Genomic DNA, 21,219 nt, shown 5'->3' on the forward strand with positions numbered 1-21,219 from the left:
CCCAAGACTGGGGTCTTCTCCAGGAATGGAGAGTAAGGAGCGAGCAGGTCTGTAGTGGATAGCCATCCCAACATTGGCCTGGAAGTTCCAACCTCCATTGAGGCTTCAATAATGATCACGCCCACAAGGAGGAGCAGAGGAGGGAACGGAAGACCGAGAAGCAGGAGGAGATGGCTCTCTTGGTTCCGGGACGCGGGACGCAGGAGGAGACCGAGCAGAGTTCTCCAGAGAACACCGCCGGACTGCCCTATACCTTTGCCAGACCCTGCAACCTACCCCTTCATTTATAAGTTACCCCACAAAATAAACCTCCCTTTTAACTACATGGAATGGCCTTAATAATTTCACCAATATCTGGCGCCCCACGTTGGGCGCCATTTGTAGTTAGAGTTTTCCTGCCTGGCCCAGTCAGGACAAATCTCTCTTACCCGCCAGGCCCACAGTCGCTCAGACCCAACCAAGAAAGCATACAGAAACTTACATTGTTTACAAACTGTATGGCCATGGCAGGCTGCTTGTTATCTACTTCTTCTATCTTAAATTAACCCATTTCTGTTAGTCTATATTTTGCCACGTGGCTCGTGGCTTACCGGTGTCTTTACATGTTGCTTTTCCTGGCGGCGGCTGGCGGTGTCTCCCCAGTCTTCTACTTCCCAGAATTCTCTTCTCTCTTGTCCCGCCTATACTTCCTGTCTGGCCATTGGCCAATCAGAACTTTATTTACACAGAGCGATATCCACAGCACAGGTCCGCAGTAAGAAATGACCCAACAGACTTACCTAGAACCTTCCTGGACTATGCCTCTTTCCCAGTACCCTGTAAACCTCTCCCCAGTATTTTTCTAACTTCTAAGTTTTAAATTGTGGGTGCGTGTGCATTTGTTTGTGTGTGGATGTGTGCACTTGAACGCAGTACTGGTGAAAGCCAGTAAAGGGCTTCAGTCCCTGGAAGTGGAGTTCCAGGCAGTTGTGAGCCTCCTGATGATGGTGCTGAGAATCGGACTCTAGTCTTCTGGAGAGGTAGTTCTGGCTCTTAACCACTGAGCCATACCTCCAGTCCCTAATATTATTTTGAGACCAAGTCTTGACTCTGCTACCCAAGCTGGCCTTGAACTGGACTCAGGTGATGCTGCCTAAGTCTTGAGAATAACTATAAGAATTTGTTTGTTTGTTTGTTTGTTTTGTTTTGTTTCTCGAGACAGGGTTTCTCTGTGTAGCTTTGCGCCTTTCCTGGAACTCGCTCTGTAGACCAGGCTGGCCTTGAACTCACAGAGATCTGCCTGCCTCTGCCTCCTAAGTCTGGGATTAAAGGCATGCACCACCACTGCCCAGCCAAGAATTGTTTTTTAATACTCCATTTACCAGAGCTGGAGAGATGGTCAGAGGTTAAGAGCAGGGACTATTCTTGCAGAGGTCAGGGGTTCCCAGCACCCACATGGTGCCTCACAGACACCTTTAACTCTCCAGTTCTAGGGAGATCAAGAAACCATCTTCTGGCCTCCGCGGACACCAGGCACCACACATTGTACATATATACACGCAGGCACTTACACATAAAATAAAATCTTTTTTTTTTAAATCCTTTAATCAGGAGGCAGAGGCAGGAGTTAAAGGCCAGCTTGGTCTACGCAGTGAGTTCCAGGCCAGCCTGGGCTACATAGTGAGCCCCTGGTTTTGCTTGTTTGTTTTGTTTTTATCCCGTTTACCTTATTTTTATTGTGGTTAGAAAACTAATTTCTGTTCTTGGAAAGATGCAAAAACAGTAATAACAAAACTACCCTTGAACACATAAAAGAAAACGCAAGCTGTGTACACACACACACACACACACACACACACACACAAACACACACAAACACACACGCGCGCGCGGAACAGAAAAAGTGGAGGCTCAAAATTTTAAACTCTAGTGCTCACTGCATCGTGGGCGTTGTACAAGATTCTCAAAATGAGCCGGGCGGCTGTAGCTCACACCTTTAATCCCAGCACTCGAAAGGCAGAGCCAGGCAGATCTCAGTAAATTCGAGGCCAGCTTGGTCTACAGAGCGAGATCCAGGACAGGCACCAAAACTACATAGAGAAACCCTGTCTCGAAAACAAAAACAAACAAAAAAAATCTCTCAAAATGAATCTCGAATCCCTGCCTGTGTCTGGCTGTCCCGCTGTTACCTCGCTCTCCAGGTTCTCTCAGGCTCGCAGTGGTTTAGGTTAAACCACTTGTAGTTCCTTCCCTGCCCTACGGTATGCATCAGAGATAGGGTCTCGCCAGCCCCGGGGCGCACTGCGGGTGCCGGGGGCCCGGAGGTCAGGCGCTGAGCGTGTTTTCTTCCCGCAGCGGTGCCGGTGCCGGGGGCGGGGAGGTCAGGTGCCGGGGGCGGGGAGGTCAGGTGCCTGGGGCCGGGAGGTCAGGCGCTGAGCTTGTCTTCTTCCCGCAGCGGCCCCCGAGGGCGGCGTGGCCGGCGACCCCGCCTTCAGCCGCGCGCCCCGTTGCGCGCAGGTGGAGCAGGAGCAGCACTGCAGCTGCGAGGCGGGATTCCACTTGAGCCGCACCGCGGGCGGCGACAGCGTCTGCCAGGGTAGGTTCGAGCGCTGCAGGGGAGCAGGGATCGCGGGAGAAGACGCGGGGACGTGAGCCTGGGAACCAAGGGTCCCATCTGCAGTCCTGGGGCGGAGTGCAAGGTGGGGCGAGGGACTTCCTGGGCGTGATCTCAGAAATACCTTTGCCACAATGACGTAATTAACCGGTAGACTTCACGGGGATTCTGGGGACTGCACGCCCATCTTGGTTCTCCTCCCTACGTACCCTTATTGGTGCCTTCTCTGAGACAGTGTAGACAGCAGATAGAGTGCTAGGGATATGCATTCAGTCTCCAGAGTGCTTGCCTAGCATGCACAAGGCCCTTCGTCCAATCTCATCGCCACTTAAATTTGGAGTGACAGGCCTGTAATCTCAACCCTTGGGAAATGGAGGCAGGAGGACCAGAAGTTCAAGGTCATCTTTTGTAACACAGCGGGAAGGGGAGGAGGAAAGCAGCCTGGGGTGATAGCCCGGAACTACTGTGCCCAAGAGGAGCCTTTGCCCAGTTGTGGCCACAACCTCCTCCCTGCCCCTGGCAGCGTGGCAAGGGAGTTGCTGGGAACACTTATGGCAGACAGGGCCATGGATGTGGGCACACACTGAGACTCGCTCTCTAGCCACCTCCTCTCAGTTTAGCTGACTCTAGAGCAGCTCCACCCTGGGATCTGGCCAGTGAATGCTCACTTCACAGCATCGGAAATAAAAATACTCCCCACCCTCTTCTAAAGCGGAGTCTCAGTATACAGCCCAGGCTGGCCTCAGACGGAGATCCGTGCCGGTGCCTCCCAAACACTGGGATTGCAGACCTGCCTCACCGTGACACAGGCTACAGGGCTCCCTTACTCCGCACCTCCATTGCTGAAGATGAGGAGAGCCAAGATGGATGTCTGAATCTGGTTCTCCTCCCCGACTGTGGTACTTGACTTGCTAGGCTTAGTTCCCAGGTTAGACTGAGGAGCCCCCTCCCCCATAGTCCCCCACATCAGCTTCTTCCATTCCTCCCTTCAGCCAACTTGGCCCCTGGGGGTAAGGGGAACATCCCAGATGCTCCTCTGCAGGTATAGCTTGTCGCTTTATCCCACTGTTACCACAGCTGCCAAAGATTCTCACTGATGGAGGCCGCATGGCCTCCTGGGATCAAGGGCCCTTTTGTCCCCAGATGTGAATGAGTGTGAGATCTACGGGCAGGAAGGACGCCCCCGGCTCTGCATGCACGCCTGTGTGAACACCCCTGGCTCCTACCGCTGCACCTGCCCCAGTGGATACAGGATCCTGGCTGATGGAAAGAGCTGTGAGGGTGAGTGAGAACCACGAGGCTAGAGGTCACCCTCCACACCTGGTCACCTGCTGCTGTTATGAGCCCTGCTCTCATCCCTGAGTCCCACTCAGGAGTGATTAGGCTAAGAGAATCAATGATCTGGGCACACATTCAATCTTGGAAAAGAAACTTAAAAGAACTCTCAAAGATCAGGCTATATGTTCTACACCAATCAGCTGTTTAACCATCGAGCCTCTTCCGACCTCATGTGAGTGACATTTCTAGGTAAGGACACTTCCTCTTACTCAGCACTGCCTTCAGCCAGACCTGAACCCAAAGACCAAGAAGCCAGCCAGAGTCCACTTTATTGGAACCTGAAGGGACCTCGGAGGCTTCATGGCCCTGTGAGTCCACTTACTGGTGTCCTCTGACTACAGGTGCTGTACCTCAGCATAGCCAGGCTCGACAGCTCTGGCCTTGTGTGGTGGCTAGCTGAGGACAACAGAAAGAGCCACCAATGACAGGCAGGCGCGAGGAACAGAGCTCATAAGAGCCTGATGACAATTGTGGCTGGAAGTATTCATCCACCACCAGAACTGAGTCCAGGCTGGAAACAGAGACCACAGCTGCTCAGGCCTCCATTCGCCAAGCTCCACTACACACCAGAAGACCTGGGAATCAGAAGGCCTGGAAGTCTAGGCAGACAGTCCAGGCCAGTCAGTCTCCCAGGGACAGAGAAAAAGATTGGGGTTGTAAATGCAAGCACCTGGCTCAGATTCTACTTAAGTGCCACCCATCTATTGTGACCCCCTGGATGACAGGGTTGAGGTTTCTCTGTTTCCAGACATGGCGCAAATAAGCACCTTCATCAGCAAGGAATGTGTGCAGGTAAAGCGGGAGTCACCATCACAGACACCAGACAAATGTAGTGGAGCCTGGGCACACCAAGAGGAGGCCTCCTGTTACCACACCTCCTCTGAAGACAAACACAGAGATGAATCAACATAGATACATCACCCAGAGAGTGTCAGAAAATGGCTCTGAATTACCGAGGAGAAGGCAAAGAGATAGGGTAGGAAGCTAAGCCACAAGGTGACTTGGAATATAAAGAGAGAGGTAGCTCTCTGGTGACATCTTGTTGGACTCCAGTGTAAGTCTCAGAGGAGTGAGCAGCTGGGGACTAGAATAGGAGATGTCTAGATAGCCATTCTCACATCTTCTCATTTACACTTCCGTTCACCCACCCACCCATTCATCTATCATCCATCTCACAGCACTCGTATGGGCCCACATAGGGCTTGGGAAGGGACAGCCTCCAGCTGGGTAAATTACTGGATGTTTGTAAAGAGCACAGAGAACTCTTATAAAAAATGACCGAGTCGAGACGTCTGCTTTTGGTATGGGATGTGGTTAAGGAGGCAGGCATTCCTAAAGGGTTGAGCCTGAGTGTGAGGACAACCATGGGTAATAAGGAGACTCAAAAGCGCCTGGGGCTGAGAAGGAGGCAGGTGACTGGTAACACTCAGTTGGTGTTGGCAGGAACCCTGTCACCTTTCACAGCCGGGGATAGGAAGACAGCATGGAGGGGGGGGGGATTCATCACCACAGTCCTAGAGCACTTCTGAAGGACCTCGATTCCACATGTTGAAAGAAAACAGAATGTCTGATAAGGTTCTTGATGTCAGGGGATGGAACCAGTGCACTCAAGAGGTTTGGTGAGAGACCCTGTTCAAAAAATAATGTGGAGAAGTGATTGAGGAAGACACCCAAACTGTCAACCTCTGGTCTCCGCATACATGCACACTCACATGAATGTGTGCCGCTCCCAACACACACAGAATAAGTGTTGGGTATTTGGAAAATTTACCCTTTTGGAGTCTCCCATCCCATTGCCTATTGGGGTTTCAGGTGGCTGTATGATGCAGGAAAGTCAGGAAGATTCATAGCCTTCATTGTGTCTCCTGAAATACAGATGTTGATGAGTGTGTGGGTCCACAGCCCATGTGCCCCCAAGGGACCACATGCATCAATACTGGAGGAGGCTTTCCAGTGTGTCAGCCCCGAGTGCCCTGAGGGCAGCGGCAACATAAGCTACGTGAAGACATCTCCCTTGTGAGTAGATCCAGGGCTGCCCATGGCTGGGCATGCAGGTTGTGTGTGTGTGTGTGTGTGTGTGTGTGTGTGTGTGTGTGTGGGGGTGGGGCGGACAGATAATTTCATCGTACACAGGAAATATGAAAAACAAAGAAGCTTCTTGGAGCTTCCATTTCCCCTGTAATTACCAACTCACATGAAGCACGTACAATTTGTTCTTCAAAAGAGATACTAGAGTCTACAGGAGTGTGGCCTCTTCAGGAGGGCAGATGGGGTAGCCCCTCTTGAGTTTTCCCAATCCTAACTGTCTCCATTTTACCTCTGCTCCAGCCAGTGTGAGCGAAGCCCCTGTCCCATGGATAGCAGGCCATGTCGCCACCTGCCGAAGACCATCTCCTTCCATTACCTCTCTCTACCTTCCAACCTGAAGACACCCATCACGCTCTTCCGCATGGCCACAGCCTCAGTTCCTGGCCATCCTGGGCCCAACAGCCTGCGCTTTGGAATTGTGGGTGGGAACAGCCGTGGCCACTTCGTAATGCAGCGCTCAGACCGACAGACAGGGGAGCTCATCCTCACACAGACCCTGGAGGGGCCTCAGACTCTCGAGGTAGATGTTGACATGTCAGAATACCTGGAACGCTCCTTCCAGGCCAACCATGTATCCAAGGTCACCATCTTTGTGTCTCGCTATGGCTTCTGAGGATGTCGTGGCAGTCGGGGGACTGAGATTTGCAATCTGGGCTGATTTCTCTTTCCCAAGGACACACCAGTAGGCTGCGACGGTCATTTCTCCTCTCTGTCTTGTTCCCATCCACTTTAGCTGTTCACCCAGGCTTTAGAGCAATGTACTGTGTCTGTCTCACCGGCTGGCACAGGGAAGCCAGAAAACAAACGCTGTACCACCATCACACTTTTTTTCCCTCTGCTTTAAGCCCCACTGTAGTTACCCGCTTTGGAGACAGAACAGAATCTCAGAATGCTGTGTGAATGACTGTGTGAGTCTGAAATGAGCTGAGGTGGAGGAGGAGCTCATGGTGCGTGTCTGAGACAATGGCCAACTATTCTGCGTTGAGGTTGCCAAGTGTGTTCTGAATATGTTCTCGCTCTGTTAATGGTCTAATACCCCTGTGAGCCTTCTTCTCAGGGGCCAATAGCGGAGGGAGCCTGGTAACCGCAAGTGGATCCTTCTAGATCAAGGAGTCAACATTACATCATGGATTCTGCCAGAGTTTCTTCACCTTACAGAAAACATATCTCAAAAACATGACCCAGTATTACGTCTGTGGAAATAGAGCCTGGTCCTGTCTGCCCATCTGACTTCTCCATGAGCTGGAGAGCGCCTTCTAGGAAGGAATAGCTCTCTTCCTGCCCAGCTTGGACATAGAGGAACAAGAGAGTAAGAGAGGCAATGTTTAAAATTGCGCTGTTAGTTGGCAATCTCCATCAGTATGGGTTGGTCACACGGGAGACTGGTAAGGACGGCATCTGGCCATGGAATGTTTAGAACACTCCAATTGTCTTTCATTTCATGGCTTTCTTCTTCTTCTGCTGCTGCTGCTAGAAGAACCAAGAGGTGATGCCTTCCGGATGAATGAAGCCCTGAGAAGTTTCCAGAAAACTGTGCTGCCCTGAGAAGTGGGTGGGATGGGGAACCATTCCAATTAAAAATTTAAAACTAGATGGGTTGAGAGGATTTTCAGTGTCCAAATACACATCAATCTACTGGTAATATTGCCTTATATACATTTTATTTTAAAAAAATTTTCTAGCCGGGCAGTGGTGGTGCACGCCTTTAATCCCAGCACTCGAGAGGCAGAGCCAGGCAGATCTCTGTGAGTTCGAGGCCAGCCTGGGCTACCAAGTGAGTTCCAGGAAAGACACAAAGCTACACAGGGAAACCCTGTCTCAAAAAAACAATATATATATATATATATATTTCTAGAGGATAAGACAGGCAGATTGTGAGTTTGAGGGCAGCCTGGATGACATAGTGGGACCATGTCTCAAACAAAACAAGACAGGAAGGAGGAGTAGAGGGGGAGCTCAGTGGGGAGAGTTGTTGTCTAGCATGCACGAGGCCCTAAGTTCATTTTCTGTTTGTGCATATCTTGGCTACATAGCCAGTTTGAGACAGGCCTAGACTGCATGAGACCCTTTATCAAGCAGAAACAAGGGAAAATGCCAGCCCCCTCTCCCCCATCTAAATCTTTGAGTTTGTTCAGCTAGGAAGCTGAACTAGGTGTCCCTAGTTCAGTGGAGAGTCTAGTATGAAGCTCCTAGGAGAGCTTGTCCCTGGCCTCTCTTGTGAGATAAAGACTGAGACTCTTCCCATGGCGTCAGCAGCGGTCTCTAAGGACAGGACAAGGGCCTGAAGATGCTTTTCCAGGTCCTATGTGACTCATTAAAACATTATCCAGAGTCTTGTGTTTCTAGATGGTAGTGTGATGGTTTATGATGGCGACTCTGGTGTCCAACAGTTAAGTGGTACTTTTCTCCACCAAGATGTGTCATGGTCAAAGTGCCTCTCTCTTAGTGCTTTCCTGCCTCAGACTCCGCTGTGTGGATTATACTTAGGACCTTCCTCCTCTTCTCTCCTGTGTAAATCAGCTTTCTGGTACTGTAACAAAGTAGCTGTGACAACCCGCTCATGAGGAGAAAAGGTTTATTTTTGCTCTCAGATAACAGTCCATGATCCACTGGGTTTGGGGGCCATGATGATGGCAGGAGGCAGAGCAAAGCCTGTTCACCTCATGGCTGGGAGTAAAGACAGCAAAAGACCATGTCTCATAATCTGCTTCAATAACATGCCCTCCCATTAGGCCTTGCCACTCCCCAGTACTTCCCAACACATGGGCTTTCTGGGAGCCATTCTGGATCCAAACTGCAGCAAAGCTCTCGTTACTTTGAGAAATCTGCTTCTGGGTCTTCTTAAGGCTGCAGTCTGTGTTAAGTTGGTGTGACTAGCTGTCAATGTGTATTAGTTTACATGTTTTCCTGGGTAATAACAGATCCAAGGACGTAAAATGCACAAACTAGAGTAGCTTAAGGAACGCCATGTGTCACCATCAGCTCCAACCATCAACGCCTGCCAATCACCTCCTCCTCCTCCTCCTTCTCCTCCTCCTCCTCCTCCGCATGATGACTTTGAAGGAGGCCCTAGACGTGATATCATTCCATCTGTAGTTCATCCTGTGTTTCTAAAACGTTTCTCTAAAGCATGACCTTAACATTATCCACATTCAGTGTTATCTAGAAATTTAACAGCAGGGCCCACAGGATGGCTCAGCAGGTAGAGGTGTTGGCTACTGAGGCTGACAGCCTGTCTTCAGTCCCCAGGACCCACATGGTGGAAGAAGAAAGTCAACTCCCACAAGCTGTCCTGTGACCCCTCCATTGGGCTGTGTCCACTCACATCCACATTCATTGCAAATAAATAAACAAGGAAATAATATAATTAAAAAACAGAAATTTAACAATGATTCCTCAATATCTCCAGCCACTTAGTCATTGTTTAAATTTCTCTGATTGACTTGGGTTTTTTTCTTTGCTTAAATTAGGTCCATGTGGTAGAATTTATTGATAAACTTTAACATGTAGCAGGGAAGCCTCACATTTCAGCATATATCAGATGACATGGAGGTTTGTTAGAAGGCAGAATATTGAATTGTTTTCTTCTTCCTCCTTTCCTTCCTTCCTTCCTTCCTTCCTTCCTTCCTTCCTTCCTTTCTTTCTTTCTTTCTTTCTTTCTTTCTTTCTTTCTTTCTTTTTTGGGGTATTTTGGGGACAGAGTCTCACTATGTATCCCTGGCTGTCCTGCAACTCACTCTGTCGACCAGGCTGGCCTCGAACTCACAGAGATTTGCCTGCCTCTACCTCCCAAGTGCTGGGATTAAAGGTCAGCACCACCACCACCTGATTTGGATTGTTTATTCTTGTAGAATTTCTCACACTCTGGGTTTTCCTGAGAGCTTTTCTATAGAACCTGTAAATGTGATCCTCTGTCCTCTCTCTTTCATATACACCCATGGTTCTATTCAGATATTTCATGAGATTTGGATTGTCTTTATTATGAAGAATACTTTATCAGTACTGGCTGGTACCTCGAGTGGAAAGCACATAGTATCTGTCTCTTTTTAAAAATTTGTTTTATTTGGGGCTGTAGAGATGGCTCAGTAGATAGGAACATTTGTTTCTTTTTCTTTTCTTTTTTTTTGGTGGGGGTGGGGTTCAAGACAGGGTTTCTCTGTAGCTTTGGACCCTGTCCTGAAACTCACTCTGTAGACCAGGCTGGCCTTGAACTCACAGAGATCCGCCCGGCTCCACCTCCCGAGTGCTGGGATTACAGGCTTGCGCCACCACCACCCGGCATCTTTTTTTTTTTTTTTCCTTTTTTTGTTTTTCGGAATACTTGTTCCTTTTGCAGAGGACCTGGGTTTGGTTCCTAGAACCCTATTGCGGTTCCAGGCCAGCCAGAGATATACAGTGAGACCCTGTCTCAAAATACAACAATAATAATTTTATGTCTTGGAAAACATCTCCCAGAAAACATCATCAATACTGCTGGTAACAATAATTCTTTTGTGTTTTGTTTGTTTGTTTGTTTTTGTTTTTTAATCCTCAAGTTTGTTGTCAAGCATGAGTGTTGTTTAGTCGGTTTGCTTTTCCAAATCACTTAAAATATTCTTTACAGCTCTGGCTCAAACTACAATCAGAATAGTTGCATTTCATTTTGCTAACTTTTTTTAATTATTATTATTTTTCACTTATTTGTTTGTTTGTGAGAAGGGTGGTGTGTGCCACACCTTTGGAGGACCACTTGTGAGAGCCTGTTTGATCCTTCTACTACAGTGGCTCCAGGGCTCACACGGAGGCCACCAATCTGGGCAGCAAGCACGTTTTCCTGCTGCACCTTCTTGTTGGCTCTGACATTTTTAGCGATTGCTTGTGACTTTTTAAATTTTAATTTAATGTGTGTGGGTGTTACTCTGCGTGGATATCTTTGTGCCACCTGTGTGTACCCAGTACCCACTGAGGCTCCATATCCAACCCCTCATATTTTCTCCCTCTTAATAGCCAATTTTCCCTCTTTATCTTTTTACTTAATATAATGGGGCTGGAGAAATGGCTCCATAATTTTGAGCACTGGCTGCTCTTGCAGAGGACGCAGATTAGATTCTCAGCAACACCCACATGGTGGCTCACAACTGTACTCTGTAACTACAGTTCCAGGAGATCCAACACCTTTTTCTGTGGTGTACAGATCTATAAATAAGCACAACATACACACACACACACAAAAAAAAACCCAATACAAATATTAATATAAATAAAAATAAAAATAAAATATTATAAATTAATGATAGATGATAGCATAATATTCAGTGCTTCCTTTGACCTATTTTATTACTATTAATAACATTGGCTCTCACTCCTCACAGCCATATCCCATATCAGTTCTCTACTTCGAGAATTTACCATGGTTTATTCATCTAGTCATTTGGTGATGACAGCTAGGCCATTTTCAGTCCTTTGACATTGAAAATGTTCCATCAGTGTGCGTTGTTTTTAATATTTTTGCCTTCATGTCTTAGAAGCCAATATTTCCTTCACAAGACATAGGCAACCTTCTCCCCCCCCCAAAAGGCAATGTATGCAAGGCCCTGTTCCTAACTAAGGCAGGTCCCAGCAACACCATTCTTACACCTGCTCACTGAGCAGACCCTGCTTTGGAAGGAAAGGCAGGCCCCAGGGCAGGGCTGATCTACAGCCCAACTGCGTGTGTTGGACCTCTGAGTAACAGTCAACAGCCACCAGGAAGACAGGAGCAGCCAGCCAGGAGATCATGAGATGTTGAGCAATGGAAAGTTAAGTAGGATTTTGGATGAGTTTTTTAAAAATCACTTTATTTTTAAATTGTAACATGTCCAACAGTAGCAAACAAAAAGGAAGATATGCCAAACCCCAAAATGCCATCCCAGGGTCACAGTCAACCTGACGGGTTTATAGTCTGAGGTCAGACAGGAAGGAGTCACTTTCCTTCCATCAGCCACTGTCCCGGCTTTGCCAAGCCCTCACTACAGAGCTAGACAGCTGCACCCTCCTGACTCCGGGCTTGTTCATATGAGTGTTTCTCCGTGTCATCAATCATCTAGAAACTGCATAGACAGCCTGCATATCCACTGAGGACTGGCCCCTGCTCTGGCTACTGAAGATAAGATGATGAAGAGATCACTAGATCCCGACCCACTGGAGCTTATATTTAGAGGAGGGGATTACAATGTCTGTGAAGACAAGAGAAGCATGTGATGAAACAGGAGCATGGACTGCAAAATAAAAACAAGCCGGGTGCCGGGGCTCACACCTTTAATCTCAGCTCCTGGGAGGCTGAGGCAGGAGAAGTTCAAGGCCAGCCTGGCTTACACAGTGAGTGCTAGGCTAACCTGGACTACGTCAGAGGGCACTGGAGAGATGGCTCGGCTGTTAAGAGCACTGGCTGTTCTTCCAGAGGATCCAGGTTTAATTCCCGGCACCTACATGGCAGCTCACAACTGTCTGTAACTCCAGTTCCAGGAGACCCAATGCCCTCACATATACATGCAGGCCAAACACCACTGCATGTAAAGTTGAAAAAAAACAACAAACTAAAAGTCAGAAAATATTACTTTTCCCTAAATCTGCTACAGTCCTGACTGTTCCAGTAAACTTAACAGAGCTTTCTATAAATAAGTAAAATTGAAACAGTAAAGGAGGGCTGTGAACAGACAACCAATGTGTACATGTTATTTATAAATACTGCATATCATTCATGCAACCTGCATGCTGCAGACACGAATCATGTGTGGTGACAGTTGGATCACACATCCATGGTGTCTGGAATTACAGCTCAAGAGACAATCCCACACAGATGTGCTCACAGGCCAGTCTGATGTGAGCAGTACTTCAGTTGACTCTAGGCTGTGTCGAGTTGACAAATAAAGCTTAGGACAATAGCTCACATTGGCGATCCATGGGTTTGATTAAGAGTCTCTGCCTCAAGGAGGAAGGTGCAAGGTCAATTAAGGATGATTCCCAACATCAATCTTGGACCTCTCCATTGTGCTCATATGTGGGCACCCACACATGTCTATGGCCACACACATGCAAAAATATGTTCACAGATATATACCATGCACACATGGAAAATAAAAAGGGGGAAAGATAAAAATAATCAAATCAAACTTTCTAACACCATCCAATCCAAAGATATACTACTAAGTTGGTACTTTTATGCTAAGAAATCAGAGTAGGAAAATATTAAAAGACTTCCTTAATTAAATCATTATATTTCCGTAAGGCAGAACAGATGGTAAAATAACTGCAATTCACAACATACAGTGGTCTCAACTTTGTACCATGGTGTTTCAGATATCATTCCATGGTATTTTGTGGCACGACTCTATGTGCATACCTGTTGTGTGTTCCGAACCAAGGCTACACTGATGTGTGATGCAACCCAGGTGAGCCCTGCCAGAAACACCTCAGATGCATTACATGCTTGCTTCTGAATTAATTTTTGTTCATTACTATCTCATAAACCTTTCACTGTCGTCAAATACTTTGCAACCTCTCCCTGTAGTTATAGGACTCTGCATGAGGTCATCATCACCTGGTTGGAGAAGCCTGGAGCTACAGCACTGTGTCCACCAGCCATAATGCTTCCTGAGCTGGGAAGACTCCATGTCTGAGGCTCTGGTTACCTTAGGGTTATTTGGTCACTCTTGCAGTTGGCTTGGGTTCTCTTTAGTCAAAGATGGACCAACAGCTGGGATGCTTGCCCTTGGGGACTCCCTTGGGGACTCCATGTGATTTAGCCCACTCAGCGCGGTGGCCTTGGAGTAATTGGGCTTCTAACACCATGACTCAAGTTTCCAGCAGAAGGGACGTTTCCTGGAAGGGTCACAGACAGTTCATGGAGAAGCTGGCACTTGAAATTATTCCCTTTAGAGTAAATTTGATGAGAAACACAGGCCACATCCTTCTGATACAAGGATTTCCAACAAAAGCCAGCATTAGCAGAGCTGTGGGGATGGAAGCAGAATCAACAAACAGGAGAGTCTGATTGATGCTTAGGGGGTTTGGGCTGATGAGTCCGACCCTCTCCTAATGAAAGCTAAGGTCTTAGCCGTCTAGTTCCTTATCTCAAGGAAACTTCTCAGAGACCCTGTTGGGAGAAAGTGGGCTCTACCATATGCCAGAACTCACAGCCACCATGGGTACACTTGTATAATAAATAGCTTGCCTTCATGTCTTTCTATTTGTGGAAAATACATAGCCATGAGAAGTTACTTGGCCACTGAGTTGTTCCACACACTCCATCTTCAAATGGGATTACTGTGTTTTTCTCGAGGCAGTGGGATATTGGAGTGAACCCCTAAATTCTTGCATTGATAAGTGACCCAGCCCCGCAGATCTCCTGGGCCCCAGATTGGCACCATTGCTCACAATGCCCCTTTATGAGCCCCTGATTCTGCCAAGCACCTTCCTATTGCTAGGCCTTTGTCTTTGCTGCTTCTCCCCTCAGCCCCCGACTTGACTGGGGCTCAGTCTCTTCAGAGAAGCCTCCCCATCCACCCTTGTCTGTGCTGCCCACCCTCTTAAGCTTTCTCGGTCACCTTCTTCTTGTTTATCTTTTTAAAGAACTTTTTAGGGTTGAGGATGTAGCTCAGTAGCAGAGTACTGTCTAACATGTGAGAGTCCAGGGTTTAAGCCCCACACTGGAGGGAAAAAAGGGTGAGTTGATGAAATTTAACTGGGCAGATATGGTAGTTCACGTCTGCAATCCCAGTATTTAGGAGGTTGACACAGGATTGCCATGAATTCAAAGCCAGCCTGGATTATAAAATGAGTTATAGGTCAGCCTGGGTGAAAGAATGAGACCATACCTCCAAGAAAAACCCAGCCACCCACCCAAACCCCAAAGCACTTTTCCCTACTTGAAATTAGCTTTAAACAAATCTTTCTCTACATTCTGGGCCCATCCTGTTGGCGGCTCATCCAGTTTTATTTATTTCTCTTTTCCCCATTCTGAAAAGAAATATTTGGCTCATACCATCTTCCTCTCTTGTTCTGAACTAAACTGTGTTACCTGCCCCTCCACCAATCCATGTGCTGACATCTTAATCCTCAATGCACCAGAATAGAGGCAGGGGCTTAAGTCTTTGGAGAGGGTCGTAATCTAATACACCTGCTGTCCATGTCAGAGCTAGGACATGAACACACCCTTAGGGGAGATGATATACAGATCTAGGGAGCAGGCAGCCAGAAATAAGCCAAAGAGCGGCTTCACAAGAAACCACCCATGGCAACACCTTGATTTCACACTTCTAGACTCCAGGTCTATGAAAGAATATCTTCCTGGTTACTTATTATTATTATTATTATTATTATTATTATTATTATTATTAATGTTATTACTATTACCATTTTTCTTTTTTCTTTTTTATTTATTTATGAGACAGGGTCTCCCTGTGTGCCCTAGTTGACCTGGAACTCACTATGTAGAGCAGGTTGACCTCAAACCTACAGAAATCCACCTTCCTTTGCCTCTCAAGTACTGGGATTAAAGGTGCATTACCATGACCGGCTCAGTTTTTAAGATTGGTGTGTGCACGCACGCCTGTGAAATTCAGAAGAGTCACCAGATCCTCTGGAGGTTGAGTTCCAGGCAGTTGTGGACTGCCTGAAGTGGGTGCTAGGAACTGAATTCCAGTCCTGAAAGAGCGGGAAGTGCTATTGCTTCAGCCCTGAACTTTCCATTGTTCGGCTCATCAGGTCCGGTACTTGGTGATGGCAGCTGTGGCTGGTATATGCCCATTATTCCAGCCTGTGTCTCCGTGGAAGATGACAGCTCACCTCCCACCCTCCAGCCACCAAGGGCTAATACTATGAGTCATTTTCAGCAGAAACTCAGGCTAGAGCAGCTGTGAATGAATGGCATTCCTAGATGACTGCTACATCTCTACAGTCTTAGACAGAGTGAAGAAAATAATTTTAAAATAAATATTCTTAAAATAATGTTTTATTATTTTGTGTATGTGTATGGTTGTTCTGCCTACATGTATGTCTTTGCACCATGTGTGTACCCATAGCAGTCAGAAGAAGGTGTCAGATTCCTTGGAACTAGACTTACAGACAGTTGTGAGCCGCCATGTGGGTTCACATGAACTCGAGTCCTCTGCAAGAGCACCCAGTGCTCTTAACCACTGAGCCATCTCTCCAGCCTCTGAAGGAATTTTCTTTCTGAATGGTCTTTTTCTTTTCCACCAACGAGAGGAAATATCTCATCACAGCTGCTGCTGGAAGCCATCTTCTTGGCAACAAAGGAAGCCAGGAAAGGTCAAAACGTCCTGGTGAGTAGAGCCAAGAAAAATGGAGATGAGTCCCCAGCAGGAATGGATCTGGAATCTTTCCTGCCTCTGGACTTTCAACTATGTGAGATGACACAGGATTGACGTGGATTCAGATGACATTCTCACGAAAATCGAAGGCATCCTTACAGATTGAACCCTCTGGAATCCCAACTCCACCAGAGCAGGCATCTTGAAGCAGCCCTGGGACCTGCCTGCACCATGGACAAGGTGATGGTCAGGCTACAGAAGAAGGGTTGGCATCTGAGGCTGGCAGTAGTGAATTTGGCCACTTCTGGGCCTAATGGCAGGCTGGACTTTCTGAACTCGTGCTGTTAGATAGAGTGGGTGAAGAAGGGATACAGTGGCTGGCAGATGCTGGAACCACCAGAGTGCTCTCCTCTTTCATGTGGCAACTGGCCCCACTTAGGGTGGAGGAGGTTGCTCCATCAGCTCAGCTGCCTGAGTTATGGCAGGGAGCTGCTGCTGCAGATGCATACAGGCATGGGCGGAAATGGTCCTATTGTTAAGACTGTAGTGTTCTTACTCAAGCGTTACTGTCCAGACAGAAAGGGGGAAATGAACTAAGATGCCTCTCACCACTGACAACAAGGTCACACCATGGACCAAGACACCGAATGGATTCAACACCTTCTACCTGCTTTACAGTTTTGGTTTGTTTTTTTTTTTCCCCTTAAATTGTAAAACTGGAGCTGGAATGAATTTGAGAAGGTTCTTGAGACCAATCCCTAGCTTTATCCCAAACACTTGCCTGTGTGAACTGAAGTGTGTCCCACATAATGCTATGTTTGGCCCTAACGCCTGACACCTCTCTAGAGGACCTTAACTGGAAGCAGGGTCTTCTGCAGATGTAACCAGCTGAAATGAAGTCATTCCAGATTGTGGCAGGCCCTTAATTCAGTGACTAGTGTTTAAGAGGAAACAGACACCACAGAGAAAGGAAGATGGTGGTCAGACCGCAATTGTGCTGTGAGAGCCAGGAGATACTGAGGACTGCTGGAAACATCCAGAAGCCAGGAAGAAGCAAGAGAGATGTCTTCCCTAGAGTCTTTAGTGGAAAGTCCCTTCTGAAAAGGTGTCCCTGCTGACACCTTTCAGGATTACAACCTTCAGGACTAAGAGAGAATACATTTCTGTTATTTGGAGCCACCCAGTCTGTCTGGCTTTGCGATGGCAGAGCTAGGACACTAACCCCAGACAACCCCCTCATCACCCTCCCCAAGCCCCCACCCTCACCAAACATCAGCTGAGCCTACCACCTCCCCCTCCCAGGGGATTAGCAACCCCATCCTGGGGAACACTGGGTACCACCACCTGCTAACTACAGACATTTCTTCCCAGTACCCTTCCAGGTAAGTCATCCTTTTCTCTGCCAAGAATGTGGAGCAAAATGGTGATTTTATTAGTGTAATTGCTGTTAAGTTTAGTCAGGGAGGAAAGCCATTTGCAGGGAGTACAAAGCAGGACATTCAGCAGGCCAGTCCTCAAACATTGTGCTTTTTTTCTTTTTCTGAAAGAGACATTCACTAATTTTATATCTAATAATGACACAATTCTGCTTACTTCAGCAGTAAAAATTGAAACAAGGGGCCCAATCAGCAGATTTCATAAAAAGATTCATTGAATTCAGGAATAGGAAGGAATCTGGACTCTTGATGCCAACCCTGGATTTGCCCAGAGTCCAGCCTCTCAAACTCTAGGACTGTAGGGTTGCAACTGCACATGGGATGGTAAGTGAAGGTGGTGATGGACAGATGGACAGACATATGCACTCTCACGTGCTCACCGCACATGCAACACAATAAGGTTTCTGAACATGTGACAACCAAAAACTAACTCAAAATCTAACGTGCAATGCATCTGAGGTGTTGGCAGCTCCAGGTGTGCCAGCAGCTTCAGTGTTGCTTTGGTTGTGAACACACAATTCACGCATTTAGCACTGTGGAGGCTGTCACACTACACTGTGTCCATAATCACTGCCTGAAATACCTGGGCTGAGATGAGGCCATTGTATTATCCAGTACAGCGTTTCTGCTGTACAAACTAAATTTTCTGCTCTTCTAGAAGCATCATGGAAGCATGATAACACAAACCACTTTTAATGTGCAATGTTTTCTTATTATCACTTCTCTGCTTACAATTACTAAATTATTGTTTCTTTAGATTGTATTGTCCTAGAATGTTTGATTTTGAAAAGTATTGTTTGAGTTGCTGACGTGAGTCTCATAAGACAAAATAATCAGTGAATTATGGCTTGGGATTAGTAAAAAGAAATTCCAATTATTTCTGAAATGGCCCAAAGCATATTTGGGCTATTTTGTATTATGTTTCATGGATTAAATGCATTAGCAATGACCTCTGAGTCACCAACAATGCGCTGGTGTTACATTAAGAAAAGAAATCCAAGCACTTCCTCTTGGCGTCATTTGACAGAGTGGGGCCAGATTTGAATTCTTCCACTTCACGCTTCCCGTATCTCTGCCCTCTGTCTGTCTGCTGTGTGGCTCTGAATCTAGGCCTGCTGGAAGACGGTCTTGTCAATCTGTCCCTGTCCCTGTGTTTGTTTCTCTCCGTGTGTGTGTGTGTGTGTGTGTGTGTGTGTGTGTGTGTGTGTGTGTATCTGTCTGTCTGTCTGTCTGTTGTGTCTGTGTACATCAGTGTGAATGTGTGTCTGTTCCCAATAAAGGACTTTAGATTCACTGAACAGCACAGAAAACATCACAGGGGAAGGAATGGGATACTTTACAAAAACCTTTAATGGATTTCATAAGGAATTAAGTCACTGACTCCAACTGGCGCTTACTGACCTAGACAACAAACAGTATTACAAACATCATTGTTTTACCAGGCAATATCCAAATGTTGTGACCAACACTTAGGATGGATATTCATTTTTAAAATTGTTTCCAACTTCAATTTTGCTGCTTTCAGCAGATGAGTATTAGAACATGGGTGCATTACTCTGGATCAGGGACATGGAAGAAGACATAAATAACTTAATACTGCAGCTATGCATTAGCTTAGCTGTAAACATTGGCTACATGGGAAATCCAAGGTGAGTAAGGTCAACTGTTACATTGTACTCTTTTTTTTTTTTTTTTTTAAAGATTTATTTATTATGTATACAGTATTCTGTCTGCATGTGTCCTTGCAGGCCAGAAGAGGGCACCAGATCTCATTACAGATGATTGTGAACCACCATGTGGTTGCTGGGAATAGAACTCAGGACCTCTGGAAGAACAGCCAGTGCTCTTGACCTCTGAGCCATCTCTCCAGCCTTACATTGTACTCTTTTAAACACAGGTTAAGCTGGGCGGCGGTGGTGGTGGTGGCGGCGGCGGTGGCGGCGGCAGCGGCGCAGCACGCCTTTAATCCCAGCTCTCAGGAGGCAGAGCCAGGTGGAACTTTGTAAGTTTGAGGCCAGCCTGGTCTACAGAGTGAGATCCAGGACAACCAGGACTGTTTCACAGAGAAGCCCTGTTTTGAAAAAAATAAAAATAAAATAAAAATAAAAATAAACAAACAACAACAACAAAAAAACCCACCAAGGGTTAAACAAACAGGAGGAACACACAGTAGAATAGCAGCCTTAAGTCTTAAGTGACTTCAAAGTGTATTATTAACTCTGGCTGTGAGGTCCAGCAAAAGTTCCAGTCTCTTAAAATGTAGGATATTTTTACCATATTGCAACACCATACTACATATTTATGTGACGTAAGGAGCCAAATTCAGGATGGATGATGATAGAATCATGAAAGATAATTTTTATGTCAACTGACACTTAATTCTTGCCATATGTGCATGGGCATGTTCCTGTATATGAGCATATGTGCATGTGTGTGTGGAGGCCAAAGGTTAACACTGAGTGTCTTCCTCTATACTCTCCACTTTCTTTATTGAGACAGGGTCTTTCTTGGACTTGGCGTTCACCAATGCAACTAGATGGTCAACAAGCCTTAGGGACCCTGTGCTCCCCCACACCCAGCACTGGGATTACACAGTTGCATTCCACTACACTTGGCTTTCACATGGGTGCATGGGTGCTGGACTCAGGTCCTCATGCTTGCATGGCAAACACTTTACTGACTGAGCCTTATTTCCAGCTCCAATTTCTAATTCTTTTTTTTTTTTTTTTTTGGTTTTTCAAGAAAGGGTTTCTCTGTGTAGCTTTGCGCCTTTCCTGGAACTCACTCTGTAGCCCAGGCTGGCCTTGAACTCACAGAGATCCTCCTGCCTCTGCCGTCCAGCTTTAATTCTTTATGTAAAAATAAACATGCATGTTCATCTTATTAGTATGTAAAAATGATTTCATCTTTAATAAATTGTAAATGTATACATATTCCAAAGAAAATTTTAAGATTTGTTTTATTCTTAATTATGTGTCTGTGTGTGCGCGTGCGCCTGTGTGTGGGTAGGTGCGTGTGAGTGCAGCACCCACAGAGGCCTTCAGTTCCATTGGAACTGGTGTTACCACTGTTACAGTGGTGTTACAGGCAGTTGTGAGCCACCTGCTGTGGGTGCTGGGAACTGAAATTAGATCCTTGGCTAGAGCAGTACACACTCTGAACCACTGAGCCAGCCCTGCCAAAGAACGGTTTGAAAATGGATTTCTTTGTAAGGCACAAGCCGTCATGGCAGAAAAGGAAGGCAGCGGAAGTGTGAGGCCACTGGTCATAGCGTGTCTACAGTCAGGAAGGAGACAAAGATGGAAGTTGGTGCCCAGCTCACTTCTTTTTATTCTAAGTCCAGGACCACAGACCACAGAACCATGCCACCCACATTTAGAAGAGCTCTTTCCACTCTTGTTAATCCAGTCTAGAAACTCTGTCACAGACACTTCAGAGATCTGTCTCCTAGATGATTCAAGATGACAGCATTAAC

The 21,219-nt window shown here is 46.7% G+C and overlaps 1 protein-coding gene across 1 annotated transcript in view; it reads left to right on the forward strand.

Moving 5' to 3' along the window:
* Fbln7 (fibulin 7) overlaps positions 1–7,684 on the forward strand; it is a 38,396-nt gene extending 30,712 nt beyond the window's left edge. The window contains 5 exon segments of the mRNA XM_036185288.1: positions 2,435–2,575; positions 3,737–3,874; positions 5,808–5,878; positions 5,880–5,947; positions 6,260–7,684. Coding sequence (XP_036041181.1) covers positions 2,435–2,575; positions 3,737–3,874; positions 5,808–5,878; positions 5,880–5,947; positions 6,260–6,632 — 791 coding nt within the window. The 3' untranslated portion in view covers positions 6,633–7,684.
* The last annotated feature ends 13,535 nt before the right edge of the window (positions 7,685–21,219 follow it).

This window comes from Onychomys torridus, chromosome 4, assembly GCF_903995425.1.
Source record: "Onychomys torridus chromosome 4, mOncTor1.1, whole genome shotgun sequence".
Taxonomy (NCBI): Eukaryota; Metazoa; Chordata; class Mammalia; order Rodentia; family Cricetidae; genus Onychomys; species Onychomys torridus.